Below are 21,149 nucleotides of genomic sequence, written 5' to 3' on the forward strand. Positions count from 1 at the left end.
CTCATTGAAGATGAACCAATCTTCCAAACAACCTGGATGATATTTGCCATAAGGCGTGATCTACTGTTACTTGAAAACCAACTTCCGTTTCTATTCTTACTGAATTGTATGAGATGAGTGATGGTTGCAACCAACAATATAATGATGCTAATCTCGAGAGCACAAACTCTGCAAATAAAAGTGAGAAGAACCAGACACTACTTGGCAATCAATCCGAAAAGCTAGCAAACACGTCATTGATTACATGACATTACTCTTAATGAAAGCTCAATCTTCAACAATGTGAGTGAGAGGGTCTCAACAAGACTTCTTGATCGTGCATTGGTTTAACACAAAGCTTCAAAAGGGAAAGGTCGAATTCAAAGAGACATCGAAATTAAAGGATCTAGTTGGTCCAAATGAGAATGAAGACTGAAAGTCAATACTTTATGCCACAAACTTTCGACTCGAAATCAAGGTGGTAGAGAAATTTAGGGATATTCTACTTGGTGAGCTTAAGTGGGAGGAATGGAAGACGATACCAAATGTCATGGAACTTCAAGAGGTTGGAGCCAAATTCAAGAAGGCAGGGATAGGTAACTCGTTTCACATAAAGTTTAACGATGGAGTAATGGAAATTCCACCATTAAACATAGGAGATCACATAGAGTCAATCTTCCGAAACTTAATTGCCTATGAGGAACATAGTCAAGATATTGACCTCAGCTATGTCATTGACTTTGCGACCCTCATGGATTATCTTATTAACACTCCAAAGGATGTCGAAATACTTTGTCGAAATGGAATAATTAATAATTGGATGGGTGATGATGAAGTTGTTTCTAACATGTTCAACAAATTTTGTAATTACACCCGTATATCAATGACTTCTATTATGCTAACATTGCGAAGGAAGTGAACAAGCATTGTGACAGACACTGTAATGTATGGAATGTCAAATTAACATGTGATTATGGCAGTGCTCTCAGTTTTAACGGCTGTCTTATAGCTTTTACTAGCAATTGCACAAACCCATTTCCCATTCTTTCTTATGCTTTCAAATGAGTCATTACTAGGTTTGATTTTCTTAGTTGTTGTAATAAAATCTATCTCAAATAAATAACTTCAGTACGTTCGTGGCTCCTCAAGAAATATTTTCTCTTAATCAGCTTCAAATCATCTTTTGTTGAATATTGGAAGGATTAATTGTCCTGAAAATCAACTTAGGGGCTGATGTTTATACCCTTTGCTTAATTTTTCGACTTTAATTTTCCGGATGGAATTCTCTCATGTGCATATGTTTGAATGTCAATATTTTTATATATTTATTCTTTAATTTTTGATGTTTATAGAATTGTGAGTTTAAAATTTAAAACTTTGAGATATATACACACACATGAAAGTTAGGGATGTGACAGGTTAAAATATAAATTAAATAATAAAAATCTACCTATTAATTTAAGTTTTTTGGATAAGTGATGATTTTACATGGTATTGTTGAGGTCATGAGTTCAAATCCTGATTTTACACTCTATCCTATTTAGTTAAATATTTTCATGTTAGACTCACTCATTGATGGAGAGTCTGGCTATGAGTGAGTGTTAATATATCAATTAACAATTCTGCTATATATAATCACTTTTACGTACTCTTTGTATATTCTATTAATATGGCAGAACTCGACATTTATTCTATATTAAAAAAAATGATATAACCAATCAAATTAGCAGAATGCATAAGGAGTACGCAAAAGTGACTCCACATAGATATTTCAATAAATTAAATAATAAAAATCTATCATTTCTCATCAATTTAAATTTTTAAGATAAATAATAATTTGACAACCATAATATATTAGATAAAGATTGACGTGTGGGATGACCTTATACTACTACTAATAATAATAATAATAAGGAGAGGTTTTGATAGTGAATTGAGATGATATGAGATAAAAGTTAAATAAAATATTATTATAATAATATTATTTTTATTTTAAGATTTAAAAAAATTATAATAATTAAATAAAATAAAATAAATTGAGAAATTTCTTGTATCCAAACAACCTCTGAATCTCTGCCCCTCTCTCGCTTGGCAAGGTGGCATTATTTCCATCCATCCCAAGTTCTAATCCATCCAACAGGAGGACATATTTGCTTAGCCACCACCAACAACTCGTCACCACCACAAGACATGCTTTAAGCAAGGTCATCCTAACCGCCTTAAGATCCAAAACCTTTGCCTTTAGCCATAGCTATCCAGGATGATATGCTCAACCAATGCAAAGACTCCCAGCCTCAACAATCAAGGAGAGACCCATATCTCATTAGAAAATGATAGATATATAATACTTCTTATCACTTTTTATAAAATTATATCTTATAACGTCATTTTATATAAATATCTTTATTTCAAAACATACTTATATAAATGATTGTAAAAATAGTTGTACATGTATTATTACTCTATCTCATTTTGCAAACCCAAGATGAGAAGAGTAAGGTTGAGTTTGGATGTTCAGATGATCTGAATTGATACGTGAATAGTAATATTTTGTGAGTTCTCTTGAAATGTATTTGAATATAAATATATTGATATATGTGTTTAAATGTATAAAATAAGCTGAAATTAAACTTTTTATGGGAAATTGAAAACATAATAGATCTCAATAATGATTAGTTTGAGATGGATTGATGTGATCTTGACATTCAAACACAATGAGACGGAGGAAGAGAGACACAGAAGAAAATATGCCCAAGGCTGAATTCAAAGATTATGTTCAATTTATCGCATTTCCTCTATTAATGATATATGCCGGATTCTGCCTAGGACAAGCTTGGGGAGTGATATGGGATGGAAATTTTGTGAATAGTAATAAGATAGTTTGAATTATGCAGTTCATATAATATATTTTGAATAAAATATTATTATAATATAATTTTTTAATATAATTTTTATTTTAGGATTTGAAAAAATTGAATTGTTTATTATATTTTGTGTGAGGGTTTGAGAAAATTGTAATGATTATATGAGATGAGATAATTTGGTTCTGTGTAATCAAACCAGTCGTGTTTTATGGAGTTTTGGGAATGGAGAGAGAAAAAATTAGAAAAAAAAATATTATAAAGTTAAACTATTGTTAGAATATAGTTTTTTAATATATAATTTTATTTGAAAAAGTTGATTTTTTTTTTTTAAAGTTTGAAAAAATTATAATTACTAGTTTGAAAAAATTGTAATGATTAGTTTGAAAGTATTTATATTTGAGTAATATTTGAAAATAAGATGATGAGAGTATAAGTGTAAAAATTAACCAAGAAACCGGGAAACCGGATTGGACTGACTTGACCTAGTCTTGGACCTGTCCGGGACGGGTTCCCTTAGTTCCAAATATGTTCAATTTATCACATTTCCTCTATTAATGATATACGCCGGATTCAGCTTAGGACAAGCTTGAGGAGTGATATGGGATGAAATTTTTGTAAATAGTAATAATATTTGTGAATAGTAATGAGATAGTTTGAATTACGCAGTTCAGATGAGATGTTTTGAATAATATATTGTTAAAATCTAATTTTTTAATATAATTTTTATTTTAGGATTTAAAAAAGTTGAATTGTTTATTATATTTTGTGTGAGAGTTTGAGAAAATTGAGATAAGATGAGATGAGATGAGATGAAATAATTTGATTTTGTGTAACCAAACCACTCGTGTTTTATGGAGTTTTGGAAAATGAGAGAGAAAAAGTTGAAAAAAAATATTATAAAGTTAAACTAATATTAAAATATAGTTTTTAATATTATTTTTGTTTGGAAATTTGAAAAAGTTGATTTTTTTTTAAAGTTTGGAAAAGTTATAATTATTAGTTTGAAAAAGTTGTAATGATTAGTTTGAAATTATTTATATTTGAGTGATATTTGAGAATAAGATGATGAGAGTATGGGTGTAAATATTAACCGAGAAACCGGACCAGACTGGCCTGACCTGGTTTTGGACCGATCTGGTCCTGGACGAGTTCCCTTAGTTCCAAAACTGGCCGGTACCGATCCAGTTCCGGTTCTATGCTTTTTAGGATCGGACCGGACCGGTTCATTATATTATATATTTTAATTAATTTTAGAATTTATATATATAATATATAATTATATATAAGATAATGTTATTATAATTTATAACATAAAATTTTAATTTTAAACGTGAAAATTTATTTGATCATATGCTTTAAATATAAAATATATACATTAATAAAATTTTATGGCATATTTTTTTAAAATTTTTTTTATAACAAATCTTTGTTTTCAATTTTTGTTTTATAGCAATTTTTTATAGCAGATTTTGTTTACATAACAGATTTTTTTTATAAAATAGATTTTTGTAAATAGTAACATATTTTTAATAAGAAATTTTTTTCCGAATCATAGTTTTATAAATATATTTTTTATGACAAATTTACATTTTATTAAAATCGAAAACTGGACTGAACCGGTAAAACTGGAAGTACCAATTTAGAAGAGTAATCGGTGCGTAATTAATTTTAAAAAATTTAAAATCGGTGTATACCAATTCAATCTTAAATTTTGTCTAAAACCAGACCAAATTAGACCGACTACAACCCCAGAGGTGAGATGAGATAGAGTTTTGAGATTAAATTTGTTTTCAAACGAGCCCTATAGTATGATAACGAAAACTACATTAGCGTCACCAAAATGCTGTTTCGAGGCGAAATATGTTCGTTTTTATAACTTTATTTACGCGTTAATAAAACCTTCGTCATGCCCCTCGCTTCCTGCTATGTTTGGCGAGTGGCAGAAGCACTTAATAAGGCGACATAACGCTTCACTGTCTGCAGCTTCCAATTCTCAAGCAAACAAAAAACCTAAAACTCAAACACAGTCCCTCGTCTGCTCAAAGAGCCACGCGCACAGAGTCGCAGTTTTTTTGTGGTCGTAGCTAACAATGGAGGCCGTGGAAAATGACCAAAGCGCCCTCGAAAACCCCCCGGATCCCGCCCCCACCCCCCTTCAACAACCTCTCTCGAAGAGCGCCCAGAAGAAGCTACTGAAGCAACAGAGGTTCGAGGCGAAGAAAGCGGAGAAGAAGGCCCTAACGAAGCAGCAAAAGAGGCAAGATTTGGAGCGGAGGCGAAAGGAGTGGGAGGAGACTTTGGCCAGCGTAACCGAAGAGGAGCGATCGAAGCTCATCGAGTCCCGCAGGAGCCTGAGGAAGGAGAGGATGGAGAAGAGGTCGGAGGAGAGAGGGAGGAAGATCGAGAGGCTCACTGGAGCCAGAGATTGGGGCCAGAAGATCGTCATAGACCTCGACTTCGCTCACCTCATGACCCCCACTGAGATTCACAGTCTCGTTCAACAGGTCTCTTTCCTAATCCCCAAGTTGCTCTCTTTTTCCCTCCTTTCTGTTACCTGTATTTTTTTTTTCTTTGAATAGTGGATGATTCATGTTTGTTGGGGGAACAGTTCAATATTTAGGCGAGTTGTTTTGATAATTTTATGCCCTCTGCCATTGATTGAATCTGCAGATTATGTATTGTTATGCGGTGAATGGAAGATGCTCTAGCCCTTGCCATCTCTGGTTAACGGGGTGCGAGGGAGAAATGGGAAGCCAATTGCAAAGACTCCCGGGGTTTGATAAGTGGATAATTGAGAAGGAAGATCGATCATATATTGAAGCATTAGAAGATCAAAAGGAAAGCTTGGTGTATCTCACGGCCGATGCAGAAACTGTTCTCGAGGAACTTGATCCCAAGAAGATATATATTGTTGGTGGGTTAGTGGACCGTAATCGGTGGAAAGGGATAACCATGAAGAAAGCAAAAGAGCAAGGAATCCAGACAGCGAAGCTCCCGATTGGGAGTTACTTGAAGATGTCAAGTTCCCAGGTATGGTTCTGTCTCTCTTGCTTGAATATGCCAAGGATAGGACTACCCCTTGCATCATTTTCACGCGTGGGAGGTTAGGATGCAAGTGTTAAATGATTTTCTAGCCCCCAAGCTACCAAACCATAAGTGGGCAGGTTCTCAATCCGTGACTTTGCATATTCACAGCAAGCATTTCTTCATTCAAATGGTTCTGGTTTCCATGAAGAGTTTGTGTATTCATTCTTTGAAAAAATCTGTGGTCCTCAGCTATTATGGGATTTGGGAGTATATTTTGGAATATTGCCTCTATCATGTTGTATTCTTATTTTATCAAAGCTGTTTGTGATAGTACTTAATTCAAATATTGAAATGTAATAATTCTTGGCTACAATCCGTGTGGGGTCTTCTCTCCTGCCAACGCTATCATGAGGCTGATTGTTTTCCTCTATTTGAGTGCAGGTCCTAACTGTGAACCAAGTGATAGAGATACTCCTCAAGTTTATGGAAACAAAGGATTGGAAAGTTTCTTTTTTTCAAGTGATTCCTCAAAGGAAAAGACCTGAAGCTGATTCAGAAGGATATCAGAAAGTAGAAGGGGAAGAAAAGGAAGAGAAAGATGACCAATTGGATTCAAAAAAGAAGTGTATTGAAGTCCCTTCCTAGTTCTTAACTTGAAATTTGAATTTGTTCTATATGTTTCCCCAGGAAGAAGTGGATTTGTAAAAGCGAAAATTCAAGCTGAGGTTCAAAATTTTCTGGTGCATGGCAAGTCTTCTGCATAATATAATCACGTGCGCTACCAGGGCCTTGCTTAGACCGGGCCCGATGCTAGCCACCCCCTCACAGCACCTTTCCTTGTTGTGGCATTATGGGTACACCAGCGCTCTTGCATCCATTGTCTGTGGCGCGGTGATCGTTGTGGGATGAGCTACCCATGTCTGCAAAAGGAAATGCTTTTTACAGTTTTAGAACGTGTGGAATTTTTTTGAAAAAATGTTGATAAATCTGAGATTCATATAAAAGAAATTGATAAATCAATTTCTATAGTAGATCTCATTTTTTTTTTTAGAAAGAGTGTTAGATTTATACACCCTTGAGACGGTATAATATTACTCATCTACAAATAGTTTTTCCTTTTGTACTTTTCAATTTACTCTTGAATCTTTGATACCAAACCACGAGTATTAGTATAACTAATCCTTAGAAATTGCCTTGCAAGGGGAGGATTTCCAAGAGCTTATGTGTGTGATTAAGCTTGTACTTAATAGGGCTACAACCCGACCCATGTCTGGGCCTGATCTTACTCAAGACGAAATCAATCCGATATGGGCTGACCCGACCCGAGATTGGAAGCAGGCAAATTGCAAATCGACGCCAGAACACTGCAAAACCCAAATCAAAATCAAGTAGTAGCGAAGGCTGATTTTGCAAACATTAATCACCAGGCCTGGGAACCTCCTCATTAGCATCACCTTCTCCGATCTCCGTAGCCATGAGAAAATAGTAAAACGCACAAGTATCACCAAAGATCCAATCTTAATACATAAAGGGGGGAAAACAAATGGACATGAAAGAAACCTAATGGATGTTTGAGCTTGAATGTTGTTTTGGCTAAGGCGAAACCCGTGGTACGGTGACTCCATGCGAAAACAAAATACCAAAACATTACAAATCATTTTTGAACCACCTACCACAAAATCCAAATAAAATGAAGAAAACAATATCGATTGCGTGGGACCATTTGGGTAGGAGTAGATCAGAATCCAAACAAATGAAGAAAGCGTCCTTTACGTGAATAATATAAAATATATATTCAAGAAACAAGGATTTGAGTAGAAGTAGATCTGAATCCAAAAGAAAAGTCAACTAAAAGGTCATGGACAAGAAAAACAGAGATGCGAACGCGTCGATTGTGAATGGGTCTCCTTCTCTCTCACTCCCATTTTCTGTCGGGCTTTGTCTAGGGTTTGTTTACCACAGAAGATAATAATTTTGATTTCACCTGTGACATTCTGAAGTTTTTATAAAATGGGGAGGGACGGCTCGGTTTCAGAGGGTTCGACCTGCAAGTTATTTCAACCAGTTTTTTTGATCGGGTCGGATCGGGTCGCACGGACGGATCGGGTTTTAGAGTTTCCTGCACAACGCTAGTACTTAACTTACATTGTGAGACACTTGGATAACAATAGACAAACATGTGCCGCTCACGCACTCTATTGACACTACCCGATGGTGCTTCATTTTCTTTTTAAGGGTTCCACTCATCTATCAATATTTGATTACATTGGTAGCATTATGTCTATATATGGATTCAAGAAAGTTCAATTAAGCTCTAGGTTACTCCATTTCAGACCCAATTACAAAGTAGCAAATCAATCGATCCCATACTCGATGTGCTATTTCTAATTCCATACTCGATGTGATGATTGATCCTAATACCAAATTATATGAATCCTTTGGTAAGATCTCCCCTTGAAGGATGTCTAAGAGTTTATATGCATGCTACGTGATTAAACTCGTTCTAAGTTCTGTGAGACACTAGACTTGTAACATACTTCTCTAAAATGATCAAATGGCGAATCCTCTTGAGATTTTTTTAGGAATTTCATGAAAACTAGCAACCTAGCTATCGTAGTTGGTGTGCTATAACCTTAAATGTTAGTGCTCCCAAGAAAATTTAAGGCCCCGTTTGAATAGTGAGATGGTTTTAAATGAAAATTGAATAAAATATTGTTAGAATATTATTTTATTTTTTAATATTATTATTGTTTTGAGATTTGAAAAAATTTAATTGTTTATTATATTTTGTGTAAAAATTTAAAAAATTTATAATAATGAGATGAGATAAGATAAAACGATTTCTATATCCAAACAAGACCTTTAAGTTCTAAAAAACTTTGAGAAAAAGGAGTGGGCAGGCAGAAGGGGAATGTTGTATCTTGTTTAATGAACCTAGGCCATTCCAAGTCGATCAAACATTTCAACTCTAATCTCAAATTAAGAAAAATAATACAAATACAGCAATTTTCACAATTTTTAAACAATTTTGCTACGGTCAACTGGCTTGCGCAAACGGGATGCAACCGGTTGTACGTGGCAAAACATATGTGGAAAAAAATTAATAAAGAAAAAAACAAAAAGTTAAAAAGCTGCAAAAACGTAAAATGGAAAAAGTAAACGGACATGAAGAAAAGTCTTCGTGGGTCTTCTTCGTGGGACTTGTATTAAAAAGCTGCTAATTTCTTAGAAGACCAACAGATGCCCGAATGAAATTAGCAGAGGGGTCGTCTTCGTGGGTCTCAGCTCCGTGCTTGTTAGTGGGTAGGAGATAAATTAGAGCTTTGGGTCGTCTTTTGATTCTTCTTCTGAAATTCCCACTAGGTTCCTGAGATTCCCATGTCAAATTTGGTGCTTCAAGAAGGGTGGAGGTGGAGGTTCATGGATCTCATTGGTGCTGAGGATTTTTTCTGTTTTATTTTTTTTTTCTTTGCCATATACACACAAGAAAAGAAAAATAAAAATCAATTTGCTTCCAAAAATTTAGCCTTTTTCACTGCCGTTGCTCATAGTTTTCTTCGAAGTGGAGTCTTTTGCGGAGTTCATTTTCCATTTTTCACTGGGAGTTAGCTCAAATCCAAGCTCAAACTTTCACCGAATTGAACTTCGAGGAGATGTGAATACAGGTGTCGAATTGCGATGATTTTTTGTGTTCTTGGTGCAGGCAACGTGTGGAGGAGTTAGTGTATGGACAATCTGGAGAGAAGCCTCAGACGTCGTCAGTGGAGAAGACGATAGCAACTGGAGAGAAGCCTGAGATGTTGTCGTCTTTGGCAAACGTGGGGGTGTTGCATTCGTCGATGGAGAAGACTTGGGAATTTCAGAAAGAGCACAAACGAAGACTCGTGGGATGGAGGCCTCTGCATTTTCAAACAAAACTGAAACAACGTCGTTTTTTTTAATGCCACATCGGATGCGATGCCGCGAGGGTTCGTCAGGCCGGTTGCATCCATCATTTTTTAAGGAGCGAAAATGCTTTTATGAAAATAATATAGTTTCATAAAAGAGAGCTGCTACAGGGAAGCCTATTTTTTTTTATACGAAATGCACGAATTTGCTGACGTGGGTACGTAAAGGAAAATAAAATAAAAAAATATAACAAAATAACAAAAAGTCAAATCAATGTTTATTTTTACTTTTTACTTTTTCTTCCTCGTATGTACAGTCTCTCATCCTTCCGCCCAGAAACGTCGAAAACAAGGAAATATTTTTCTCATGCACTGACATTGTTCATCCTTCGCTCCGTAGCATCTCACGCTTCCCAGATAAGTTTATCACCTCTCTCTCCCTGGTCTGTGTAACATGTGTGTAAGGGAAGAAATTTATAAATATATTTTTTTGAGTAAAATACGTGTGTAAATGATCTGTAAATTTTTGGATAATCTGAGATTACTCTCTTTATATTTTATCTTCATTTGTATGTGTATTTAGTGATTTTTAACTAAATTGATAGCATCCATTTTATCTTTATTTGTATGTGTATATTTTAGGCCTTCTACAGCTTAAAAAATTTGAAAAAAAAATGCAGGCAGCCATGGCCAAGATTTGCAGTGTTTTTTTCTTAAAGAAATCATTTTTATGTACATTCTGAAATTTTAAAGTTGACTTGATGGTTTCTAATTGTGTGAATTTGATGTGAAATTGGAAGGAAGGGTAAAAACCAGATCTCAAATGAAAAAGAGCAGATTAAGTACGTTTGGGTAGTGAGAATACTTGAGAAATGTTGATAATATTTATGAATAGTTATGAGTAGAGATTGGAGTGAGTTTGTGGGTCCTATTGAGATTATTTTAAGTTGTTTGGATGTGTGAAGTATGTTGAGTTGTTGACTTTTGGATAGATAGTTGAAAAATGTGTGGGTCTCATAAATATTATAGTGATTTTATTTTTAGTAATAAATATTATAGTGATTTTTTAATATTAATAAATATTATAGTGATTTTATTTTATTTTTATATATAATAATGATAAATATTATAATGATTTTATTTTTAATTTATAAATAATAGTGATAAATATTATAATGATTTTATTTTCATATATATAATAGTGATAAATATTATAGTAATTTTATTTTTTATTTATATATTATAGTGATTTTATTTTTTTATTTATATATAATAATGATTTTATTTTTTATTTATATATTATAGTGATTTTATTTTTTATTATATATTATAGTGATTTTATTTTTTATTTATATATAATAGTAATAAATATTATAGTGATTTTATTTTTTATTTATATATAATAGTGATAAATATTATAGTGATTTTATTTTTTATTTATATATTATAGTGATTTTATTTTTTATTTTTATATAATAGTGATAAATATTATAGTCATTTTATTTTTATTTAATAGTGATAAATATTATAGTAATTTTTGAAAAGACTTTGATATGAAGATAGTTCATTACATTTGACATGTGGAGTATTTATAATAATATAAGAATACTTGAAAAATATTAAGATATGTTGACTACTCAAACGCAGCCTAAGGTTCTGTGGGAGGTCCTCTTCCAAATGAAAAATGAGCAGACTAGGATTCTGTTTTAAAGAAGGTTAAATTAGACTTTTCATATTTCGTGCGTTTCATATTTTATAACTGTTGTGCGATATGGCATTTTTCTTAGAAAATAAGAAAAGAACTTTCGCATACAACAGCAGCGCGGCTTCCATAGCATAGTGGTAGTGCGTTCGCTTCGTAAGCGAAAGGTCGCGAGTTCGATCCTCGCTGGGAGCTTTAATATTTTGCATCACCCGGTGATGCATTCTACTCAATTTGTACGTCGCTAGTGCACATTTCGGCTTGTTTTACCTCGAGTTTCAAGCCTTTTGCTGATTTCTGGACTTAGGTGGATGTATGATCATGAATTTGCCTATCTAATTCGGAGTAATCATACTTTTTATTCTGAATTTGCCTATATTATAATACTGGAAATGCAAAACTGAGCAGTAGAAGGCAGAAATATAGACTGAGATCATCATCATCAAAACTGCAAATTAAAGCATAAATCATGCCAGTGCCCTGATTATGCATTACACCAGCACCAGTACCTCAACACACACACAAAAAACACCATGCTATTCAATTCCATGCATGAGATAATTCAAACAACTTAAAAGTCTCTTCTCTCTCCCTCTCTCTCTCTCTGTCTCCCCTACTTTTTCATTCTTCCCACTAACTACGTTAGTGTTACATCTGAAAATTTGAGATCAGCACTAAGTTGTTAACTGCACGCAGTAGTACTACTCTTATTTTTACTGGGGATGTGCTTCACCGTTCACCACTGCTGCCTGCATTGGTCGAATCCCTCAGATATCCACCCCCCATGTGATGATCTGCACCTCCAAAATACCCATGTTGATGATGTCCGCCGGCCATGTGAAACACCGGTGCAAATGTTGCAGCAACCCCGAACGTGCCAAACTCGACGCCCCTCTTCCCCAGCGGTTCGCCTCTCATGGAGCCACGGTCACCCTCCATCTCCCGGTAGCGGTGGAGGTACACAGTGAGGGGCTCGATGTAGTCGTCGAACCCCAGCTTGCTCATGGCCCAGAGCACGTCCTCGGCAGTGATGGTCTTGCGCTGCTCGCGTTGGCAACGCTCGTTGGCCTCGCCGGTGATGAAGCTGATGTACTCGGAGACGCACTCTTGGATGGTCTCCTTTGCATCGTCGGAGATCTTGGCATGCGGCGGGAGGATCTTGCGCATGATCCTTATCACGTTGGCAATCGGCATGAACCTGTCTTGCTCCCTCACAGTGCATTCACTGTCATCAGTAGTGGTTGAATGATTGCTGATGTGGTTGGTCTCCGGCGCCGGCCTTATTTTGATATTTGTTAGCTTCCTCCCTGTAACAACTACAATTAACGTTTGATATCATGATAAATGGTTACCAAATCTATGAATTTAAGCTAAAATGGTTTTGAAATGTGATGTTGATCATGCACTCTATAATATTAAAAATAAATAATATTAAATACAGTTTTAACACGAACGTATGTATAAATTTTATTATCTTTTTAAAAAATAGTCAAATTTTGTCAATTTTTTTATAAAAAGAGTGAATAGTTTGGATTCAGAAATAAGTTAAGATGGTTTATAAATAGTAGAATAAAAATTAAATTATTTATTATATTTTATATAAAAATTTAAAAATATTATTTTAGAATTTGAAAGAGTAAAATTTTTTTATTATATTTTATGTAAAAATTTAAAAAAATTATAATAATAAAATAAAATGAATTGAGATGAATTGAAAAGAAATTTTGGCGCCAAATCAAATAAGATGTGTTTATGTAAGGAAAGACCAAGTAGGCTGTGTCCTATGTGTACACTAAAAAGTGTAAAAAATTCATTTGTTTTAATAAAAAAAGACTTGTACTGTTTAAAATTTCTACCTAACGTTCCTCTTTTTAATTTACTTTTGTTTCTCTCTAATTTGGACAACAGTTCAATGTGGTTATAAAGTGATGGGTGTCCCACTGATGGGGTTGCATATCATGTATGCATGGCAGGCACTTGTCATCTGTGGGGACATAGATTGCATGTATGAAGCATGCCACTTGTACAACCCCACCCCTGCATGTGTTTCAAATATTTTCTCTGCCGTTTTCCTCCCAACCAAACAGCACCTCAATGGTACTAGATCGATCGAGGTGAACAACATAAAAGAAAGAAAAGAGCAGGAGATTATAATCTGATCTCTGCATTATTCTAATCAAAAGCTAACAAAACAGCCTAACAGTTTTCAAACAGATCATAAACATATCTATCTAGTTCAAGCAGATTGATCAATGAGCATGCATATCTTCAGGACATTCATATTTGAATATAAAACCAGAAGATCATGTACCACAGAGAGAGAGAGAGAGAGAGAGAGAGAGAGAGTTGCATAAACTGAACATATAGAGAAACTCAAAGCAGTTTAAATAATCTAAAGGAGAAAATATGCCAAAAGATCCATGCAGGAAGTGGTCTGCTCAGATCCTTCACTAGCCTAGCTAGCTGATGGCTTGATCGGGCCTGAAAGTCCTTGCATTAAGTGGCTTTGGTGCATAAACTTGTTCTGAGATTGAAGATACATTTGTATATAAAAAGGCGATACATTTGCATGCAAAAAACAACATTACAGGGGATGATATCTTTGACATATCAAAAGCTTGTTTTGCTTCCTTTCAAGAATCAAAAGCTAGATTTCTTGGAGAAAAACCATTAACAAGGATATTAAAAAATAAAGAGCTAGCCACATTTAACACATAATTAATGAAATATTGCATGCGTATATATATATATATATATAGGTATATATTTCAAGACGTTGGTAGCTAGTTGTCTTGATGTTTTATATTATATATAGTACACATTACCGGGGCTATTGGAGGGGATTTTGTGGTAGCCATTGAAGCCTGCTCCACGTTCCATTTCTGAAAATTTTCAAGTGAAAACTGATCTCTTTCTTCTCTCTGTCTCTGAAAAACAGATCAATGTTGAGAGAGAGAGAGAGAGAGAGAGAGAGAGAGAGAGAGGGAGAGTTGAGAGATGACATAAGCAGTAATATGAAGATATATAGTGCCAAAAAGCGGACACCAGATGGCAGTTTGCGACGTGAACGAGGAACCCATTGGCATTAGCTTTGCCGGTCAAATACAAGTTGGACAGCACTCGGACCCCCTCAAGTTGGACCCCACGTAGCTAGCTAGCTAGCTTGCTTGCTGCCCTGAGCTTACGGTAAGAGTGGGCCTAGCTAGCTAGCTTTGAGGCTGCACCCCACCTTCCATGGAAGCCATGGGCTCAATCAACAACTGGGATGCGACCATTGTAGGCAGCTTGTATCTAGCCTCGAAAAACATTCTTAGCTCCAATGTTGTTACGCAAGAAATGATAGGTCTACTAATTATTTTATTAGAGTAAACTTATAAATTAATATAGTTTAATATATTAAATCATATCAATCCATATATTAATTACTTTTATAAGATCTCTGTCTCATCTTTTTACACTTTTAGACAGGGATTAGAGATGATTAATGGTTGAATATATGTTCTTGATTACAATTTATAGCATATTAATATTTAGTTAAACATAGTTGATTAATTAATATAACAATCTTGGAGAGAATTGATCAACTAGGATCTCCACCCAAGCATTAATGAAACTATAATCTTAGAATGATTGGAATTTCTCACAGCCCAGATGGGTATGAATCTCCACTTATATTTGTTATCCTAAATATCCTAAATGGATTCAACTAAATGTTGATTTTATTATTGGGATAATATTAAATGCTATAGGGCTGCCTATCTATCTCCAAAACGACGTCTATGTTTGCTTGTTAAAGTGATCGATCTCAATCCATTTCAAATCAATTATTGATAGGATTTACTAATTTTTTCAATTATTTCTATAAAAAGTTAAACTCATCTCAACATACAGCTTCATATATTCATGAAACACACATTTCAACCTATTTATATTTAAACACATCTTAATAAAAGTCACAAGACATTGCTATTCATAGATTAATTCAAATCATATGAAATCACCTCAGCATCCAAACGCAACCTTAATTGAAACAATTAAGGTTGCGTTTGGTTGTTGATAGGACTCACTATTTTTTTTAACTTCTCATAAAAAAAAAGTTAAATCCATCTCTATCTATTTTATACATTTTAACTTAAAAAGTTAAACTCATCTTAATTTAAAAAAATTAAAATTGTGTTTGGATGTTAAAGTGAGTTGAGTTGAGTTGAGTTGAGATGATAAAATATTGTTAGAATATTATTTTTTAATAATATTATTATTTTAAGATTTAAAAAAGTTAAATTGTTTATTATATTTTGTGTTGGAATTTGAAAAAGTTGTAATAATGAGTTGAGATGAGTTGAGAGGAGTTTATCAACCAAACGAAGGCCTAAATCCATCTCAACTATACTTACAAAATACTACCATTCCAAGTTTTTGAAAACATGGAGCCCAATCGTAGAATATAGTAGTGGCCAAAGTCTTCAGCTGTCCGCGTGGAATATAATTTATTAGTACTGGAAGAAAAATTCAAAGTCCCACCATTCGAATACCATAAAACATTCTCAGCCATGGAATATTGGTCTCCCAAGAATATTTATATATAAATGGTTTCAATACTAGTTAAGAGAGATGAGACTTTTCTTATATATATAGATATATTTATATATATATATCAAATTAAGGGTAGATACTGATAATTATGTACAGACATTTTTCTATTTAATTCGTTACCTTAGAGACTTCACCACTACTAAATATGGAATTTGGAAATGAACAAATTCCATTATATACACACACACACACACACACACATATATATATATATATATATATATATATATATATATATATATATACTTAGCCAACCGAGGTGTCCTCTCCCAATCGACACCATGCAAAGCTATTTATCTATATATATATATATACATATATATATGCCTTAGTACCACACCTACTGATCATGTAATGTCAAATTAACATATTAATTCGTGCACTAGTACTGATCTATCGATCGGGTAAGAAAGGTTTGCAGTGAGGAGGGCTCAATCGATCGAAGATCAAGATCATGGAAGAGAATGATCAGCATGGTGCTGCTGCGGCTTCGAGTGTGATGATGATAATAGTGGTGGCGATTATCCTCGTCAGCTTTCTCCCTTTGGTGATGAGTACATTGCAACCACCTACGGTCCCTCTACTCCTTGTTTTCCCTGTGGTTTTGATTATCATTCTCATTTTCCTTTATCAAGCAGCCTAGTCTTATGTAATTTTTATATCATATAAATACACAGATGTCGTTGGTGGGTGTGTGTGTATATATATATATACACGTCTAATTTTGTGATACACATGATGATTTTCGGGTTTTGGGTTGATGTGCGAGTGTGTACGTACGTAATCATTTACAAATTACTAGAATATTCTCTCCTAATTAGTACCCCTTCTAATTAGTTCCTTTTAATGAAGTTTATTGTATTTTTGTCATCGAGGTTTTTTTTATATATATTTATGTAATTATATATATATTTCATGGCTTAATTAATCTGATCGATGTCATGTGTAGATATTAAATACCATGTTTAAATTACTAAAAAGAGGAAAAGTAGTAGTAGAATTATCGATCATTGCAAAATATTGGTCTAGAGAAGAAAACTACAAGAAAATTATTTATCTGTGATAAATTATTTCCTACAAATAACAAGTAATCCATCACAAATGCTCACTTTCTGGTAGTATATATATATATACTAACAAGTAAGGTTGTTGGCTTCCCGATCTTCTCACATGCTTCTCTTAAGTTACTTTATTTATAATTGTGTTACTCTTATATTTAAATGAAAATTGTTATTTTCAGCCTTTTATATATATATATATATGGAACACGCAATTCCCTCTTCATTAAGATATTGTCTTTTATGGGTAGAAAACTACCTGCACATGGTGGTTTGATTCAATAACTTGACCACCAGAAATTTTCTAAGTTTGGGAGGAATAATAATAATAATAAAAATAAAAAAAAACCGATTTCTATTAATTTTTTGGCATAAGATGGTAAAGCATTAATGGTAATTTGCCTTGAATATCTTTTTTCATTTTGATATCTTTAATTTTGCAATCGTAATAGGAAATGCACCCACCCTTTTATACCTCGACACTCGACACTCTAAGGGCTCGTTTATTTTCAGAGATGAGATGAGATGAGTTAAAATTAAAGTTAAAAAGTTAAATAAAATATTGTTAGAATATATATTTTAATATTATTTTTGTTTTAAAATTTAAAAAAGTTGAATTGTTTATTTTATTTTATATAAAAATTTGAGAAAATTGTAATGATAAAGTGAAATGAGATGAAATGAGATGGAATGTTTCTTGAAAACAAACGAGACCTAAGTCAGAGTTTCAAATCACTCAAATCACAAACCATGCATGTTCCTAGTGCACAATTACATTTATTCTTTTATCTTTCTCTAAACACATTTAGGCCTTGTTTGTGTAACAAAGTATTATCATATATTATCAGATATTTACTTGCCAAACATCATTCAAACATAAAATATTTTTAATTTTAAATATTCAAATTTTTATCTAATCATTATCTGATATTATCCAAATACAAAACTCGATATAAATTTTCTAAACTTTCAAACAAAATACAAAAAATAATACAAAATTTTAAAATTTTAAAATAAAAATAATATTACAAAATTATATTCAAACAATCTTTTAATATTAAAATATTTTTATTTAAAATTTTCTATCTCATTTTTCAAAATCTAATAAAACATCTTAATTCAAACTATTTTATTACTATTCACAGTAATTTTGAGATATCATAAATGTCCAAATGAGTCCTTATTCCTCTTTACCAAATCCAATTTCGAATTGCCAAAAAGAACTAGAACTAAGTCCTGTGGGGCCAAGAATTTAGAAGACAGGAGAAAGCATGAAAAGAATACCGATTCCAGCCCAGCACTCGGATTACTTGGCTAACTGCAGGCTTCATCTGTTTCAGTTGGACAAAAAACACAGCATAAAACACTCCCCTTAGCCAGCCAAATAATCTTTTGAGTATATTTTATATATATAGGTTCAAAGCTGATACAATTAAAGCTCGATCCATTATAACAATTGGCCAAAAGGTTATCAAGGATTACCGATAACCATATAGATGTCGAGCACCACAAATGTTCACTCATTTTCACTCTTAGCCTCAGTCTCACTGTCTGTGATTTTAACAAGCAATCCGGGATCCATTAGTCCATTACTATACAGCATGTTCAATTCATGAAAATAATGGCACGTCTTACCATTAGCAGAATGCTTCTTCCCACTTTCCATTGACCTTCGGAAGTACTTGTTGATGTTTTCCCATTTTTCCTTACATTTCTTTGCAGTCCGGTTATAGCCCATACCCCACATTCCCACAGAGATCTCCTCCCACATAGATCGTTTAGAGCCAGTAAGGCAAGACTTGTGCTCCAAAGCAGCTCGAAGAGTTATCAGCGCTTGTACTTCAGCTTCTGGCCATCTTTTACCATTTGGGTCACATTTTATGTCGTGTTCCATACCAATTTCAGAACCGTCTTCTTCCTTGCATTGGGTGTTTACTGGCTGTGGAACTGGGATTTCCTGGCCTGACAGATTCTGAATAAAGGAAATCAGGGCTAGGCTGCGAGATGTCTCAACGGCTCTCATTTCCTCCTCCCTTTTCATTCTTTCCATCTCCTGCTGCTTCCAAGCTTCTTCTCTGATTATTCTCTCCCTCTCCCTCTTCTCTATCATCTCTATCAACTGCTTATGCATCTGCTCTTGCTTCTCCAACACTTTATTCACCAAACTTTCCAAAAAAAGCTCAAGTTTTCTACTTGATTTTCCCTTTCTCTTCCGGTTCATTGGTTCTTTCATATTTGCTGTGGAATCGTCATCTGAAGAAGAGCTGAAAGCAAAAAGAATAAGTTAGGTTCCAGAAGTGATTTGGGGTTTGGATTAAAGCAATGCCCTGAGATCCAACCCCTTGATAGATTTAAGAACAAGGAACGATCCTTAATTCAAATATAAACACTTCCATATAACATTATTCTTAAGCCAATCATAGCCGCCAAAAATTTGTTTACATAAGTGCCGCCGACAATACGTTATTCCAAATGAGTAATGCTAAGTACAAGCTTAAAATAGACAAGTCTCATACAAGCCTTGTGAAAAAAAGTAGATCCCACTAATAAAATATAATTTCTTTTACACTTTTTTTTAGATAGGGTCTACTTTTTTATAAGAACTTGTATGAAGCTTGTCTATTTAAGACTTATATAAATCCTTTCTCTACTCCTAATATAGCATTTTATAAAAATATTGGAAATTATATGAACAGAAAAGCCTACAAGTTCCTACATCACCTGGCCTTACTACAAGACCCTTAAAGCAACTTTTCAATACCAAACATAAACAGTATACTACCATAATGCCAGTATCCCAAAAAGCTACCAACCAAATCTAATTCTCATCTCGACAAAATATTCTATTACACATGCAAAAGAAAAAAAATAAAGAAATCCATTAAACAGTACATGCACCATGGTTCAATAGGCCACATACGTTAACTCGTACTTGCAAAATCAGCATGATCGCATAACACAACAATATACAACAGGACAGCACGTTCCTACTTTCCAATTTCTAAAATTCTCACCACACACGTTCCATATAGAGTACAAGGCCTACAAAGAGATAAAAGAGGTGGCTCTTTTTTTAATCTATGTGGGGGAAAAGTAGCACATTTAAAATTCTAAACATCATATTCCTTGCTAATGTAAAAATTAACGGGACTGGAAGTACCTCAAATTTCAGTTAAACGCATAAGAAACCAAAAAACAAAGGCAACAACTTTATGGTAATTAGTTTGGTAGAGTAGCCCTTATTAACCCATTTCATTGACCTCTGACAATGTCAAAATAGTAGAGTTACTTCAAATAATAACAAAGATCCAAATATATATTTATTTTTTTGATAGGTAGATGCATGGATTAAGTGGGAAAAAGCCAAAAACTCACCTTGAGGTTCCAGACTCTACGTCCTCTTCCACACAGTTCGGACCCCACTCACCCCAACCAGTAACCGATCCGAACCGCTCCGAATCATCCGCCGCCAAACCTTTCCCGATTTTGAAGGCCTCGCCGACTTCTACCTTCACCGGATGCCCAAAGCACTCCCCCGGCACTTCGGCAACGGGACCGTTGATAGACCCAAGCGCCACCGCCTCCTCCGGAGAGCACCTCCTTTGGGTTTCCTCCAGTTTCTCCGGAGACCGGAAGTTGAAGCACCTAATCGGGCGGAGCTTCTGCGGCGGCAGGTTTTGGAGGTGCGCTACCAACTCTGGCGAGTGAACTGCTGCCGTCGGGTGATCGTAGATCAGGTCCATCGTATCGGGAAATGGAGTGACGTGGTCTGGGAAGGCCTCGTCGGGGTCCGGAACTCCACGGTCGCCGGCGAAGGGCTCCATTTTTTAAGGTTTCCAAGGGTTTCGGTGAGAGAGTAAAAGTCTAAAAAGAGTAAAATGAGAGAGTAAAAGAGGGTAAAAAATATTTTCCCTAAGCCGTTCCGTACTTTCTAGTGACTGCGTGAGGGCAAGCGAGTGAAATCACGCGGATAGCCTTTTGTTGTAGATATTTACGGTGGTGTCCTTCGAGCTGATGTTAGCATAGAAAAATTAACAAA

At 34.3% G+C, this 21,149-nt stretch overlaps 3 protein-coding genes and 1 non-coding gene across 5 annotated transcripts; 2 read left to right on the forward strand and 2 right to left on the reverse strand.

Annotated features, from left to right (window-relative positions):
* The first annotated feature begins 4,828 nt into the window (after positions 1–4,828).
* Positions 4,829–6,603, forward strand: LOC109003615 (tRNA (guanine(9)-N1)-methyltransferase). The gene is made up of 3 exons (XM_018981831.2): positions 4,829–5,347; positions 5,514–5,873; positions 6,312–6,603. The coding sequence occupies exons 1-3, from the start codon at positions 4,934–4,936 to the stop codon at positions 6,513–6,515; spliced, it is 978 nt and encodes a 325-aa protein (XP_018837376.2). The 5' UTR covers positions 4,829–4,933; the 3' UTR covers positions 6,516–6,603.
* Positions 6,604–11,582: 4,979 nt separating this feature from the next.
* Positions 11,583–11,654, forward strand: TRNAT-CGU. The gene has a single exon. It is a non-coding gene; the product is annotated as a tRNA-Thr (tRNA).
* A 228-nt stretch (positions 11,655–11,882) lies between these two features.
* LOC109018705 (nuclear transcription factor Y subunit B-6-like) lies at positions 11,883–14,456 on the reverse strand. 2 transcript variants are annotated; one of them, XM_019000857.2, is made up of 2 exons: positions 14,285–14,456; positions 11,883–12,766 (listed from the first exon to the last, which is right to left on the reverse strand). In XM_019000857.2, exons 1-2 carry the CDS (start codon positions 14,337–14,339, stop codon positions 12,189–12,191), a joined length of 633 nt encoding a protein of 210 aa, XP_018856402.1. In that variant the 5' UTR covers positions 14,340–14,456; the 3' UTR covers positions 11,883–12,188. The 2 variants fall into 2 exon arrangements, with proteins under 2 accessions (XP_018856402.1, XP_018856401.1); XM_019000856.2 differs by having other exon boundaries at positions 11,883–12,775; positions 14,285–14,453.
* Positions 14,457–18,361: 3,905 nt separating this feature from the next.
* LOC109018704 (trihelix transcription factor GTL1) lies at positions 18,362–21,016 on the reverse strand. Its single transcript, XM_019000853.2, has 2 exons — positions 20,486–21,016; positions 18,362–19,374 (listed from the first exon to the last, which is right to left on the reverse strand). Exons 1-2 carry the CDS (start codon positions 20,932–20,934, stop codon positions 18,627–18,629), a joined length of 1,197 nt encoding a protein of 398 aa, XP_018856398.1. The 5' UTR covers positions 20,935–21,016; the 3' UTR covers positions 18,362–18,626.
* Between the last annotated feature and the right edge of the window lie 133 nt (positions 21,017–21,149).

Source organism: Juglans regia, chromosome 4 (assembly GCF_001411555.2).
Source record: "Juglans regia cultivar Chandler chromosome 4, Walnut 2.0, whole genome shotgun sequence".
NCBI classification, from domain to species: Eukaryota; Viridiplantae; Streptophyta; class Magnoliopsida; order Fagales; family Juglandaceae; genus Juglans; species Juglans regia.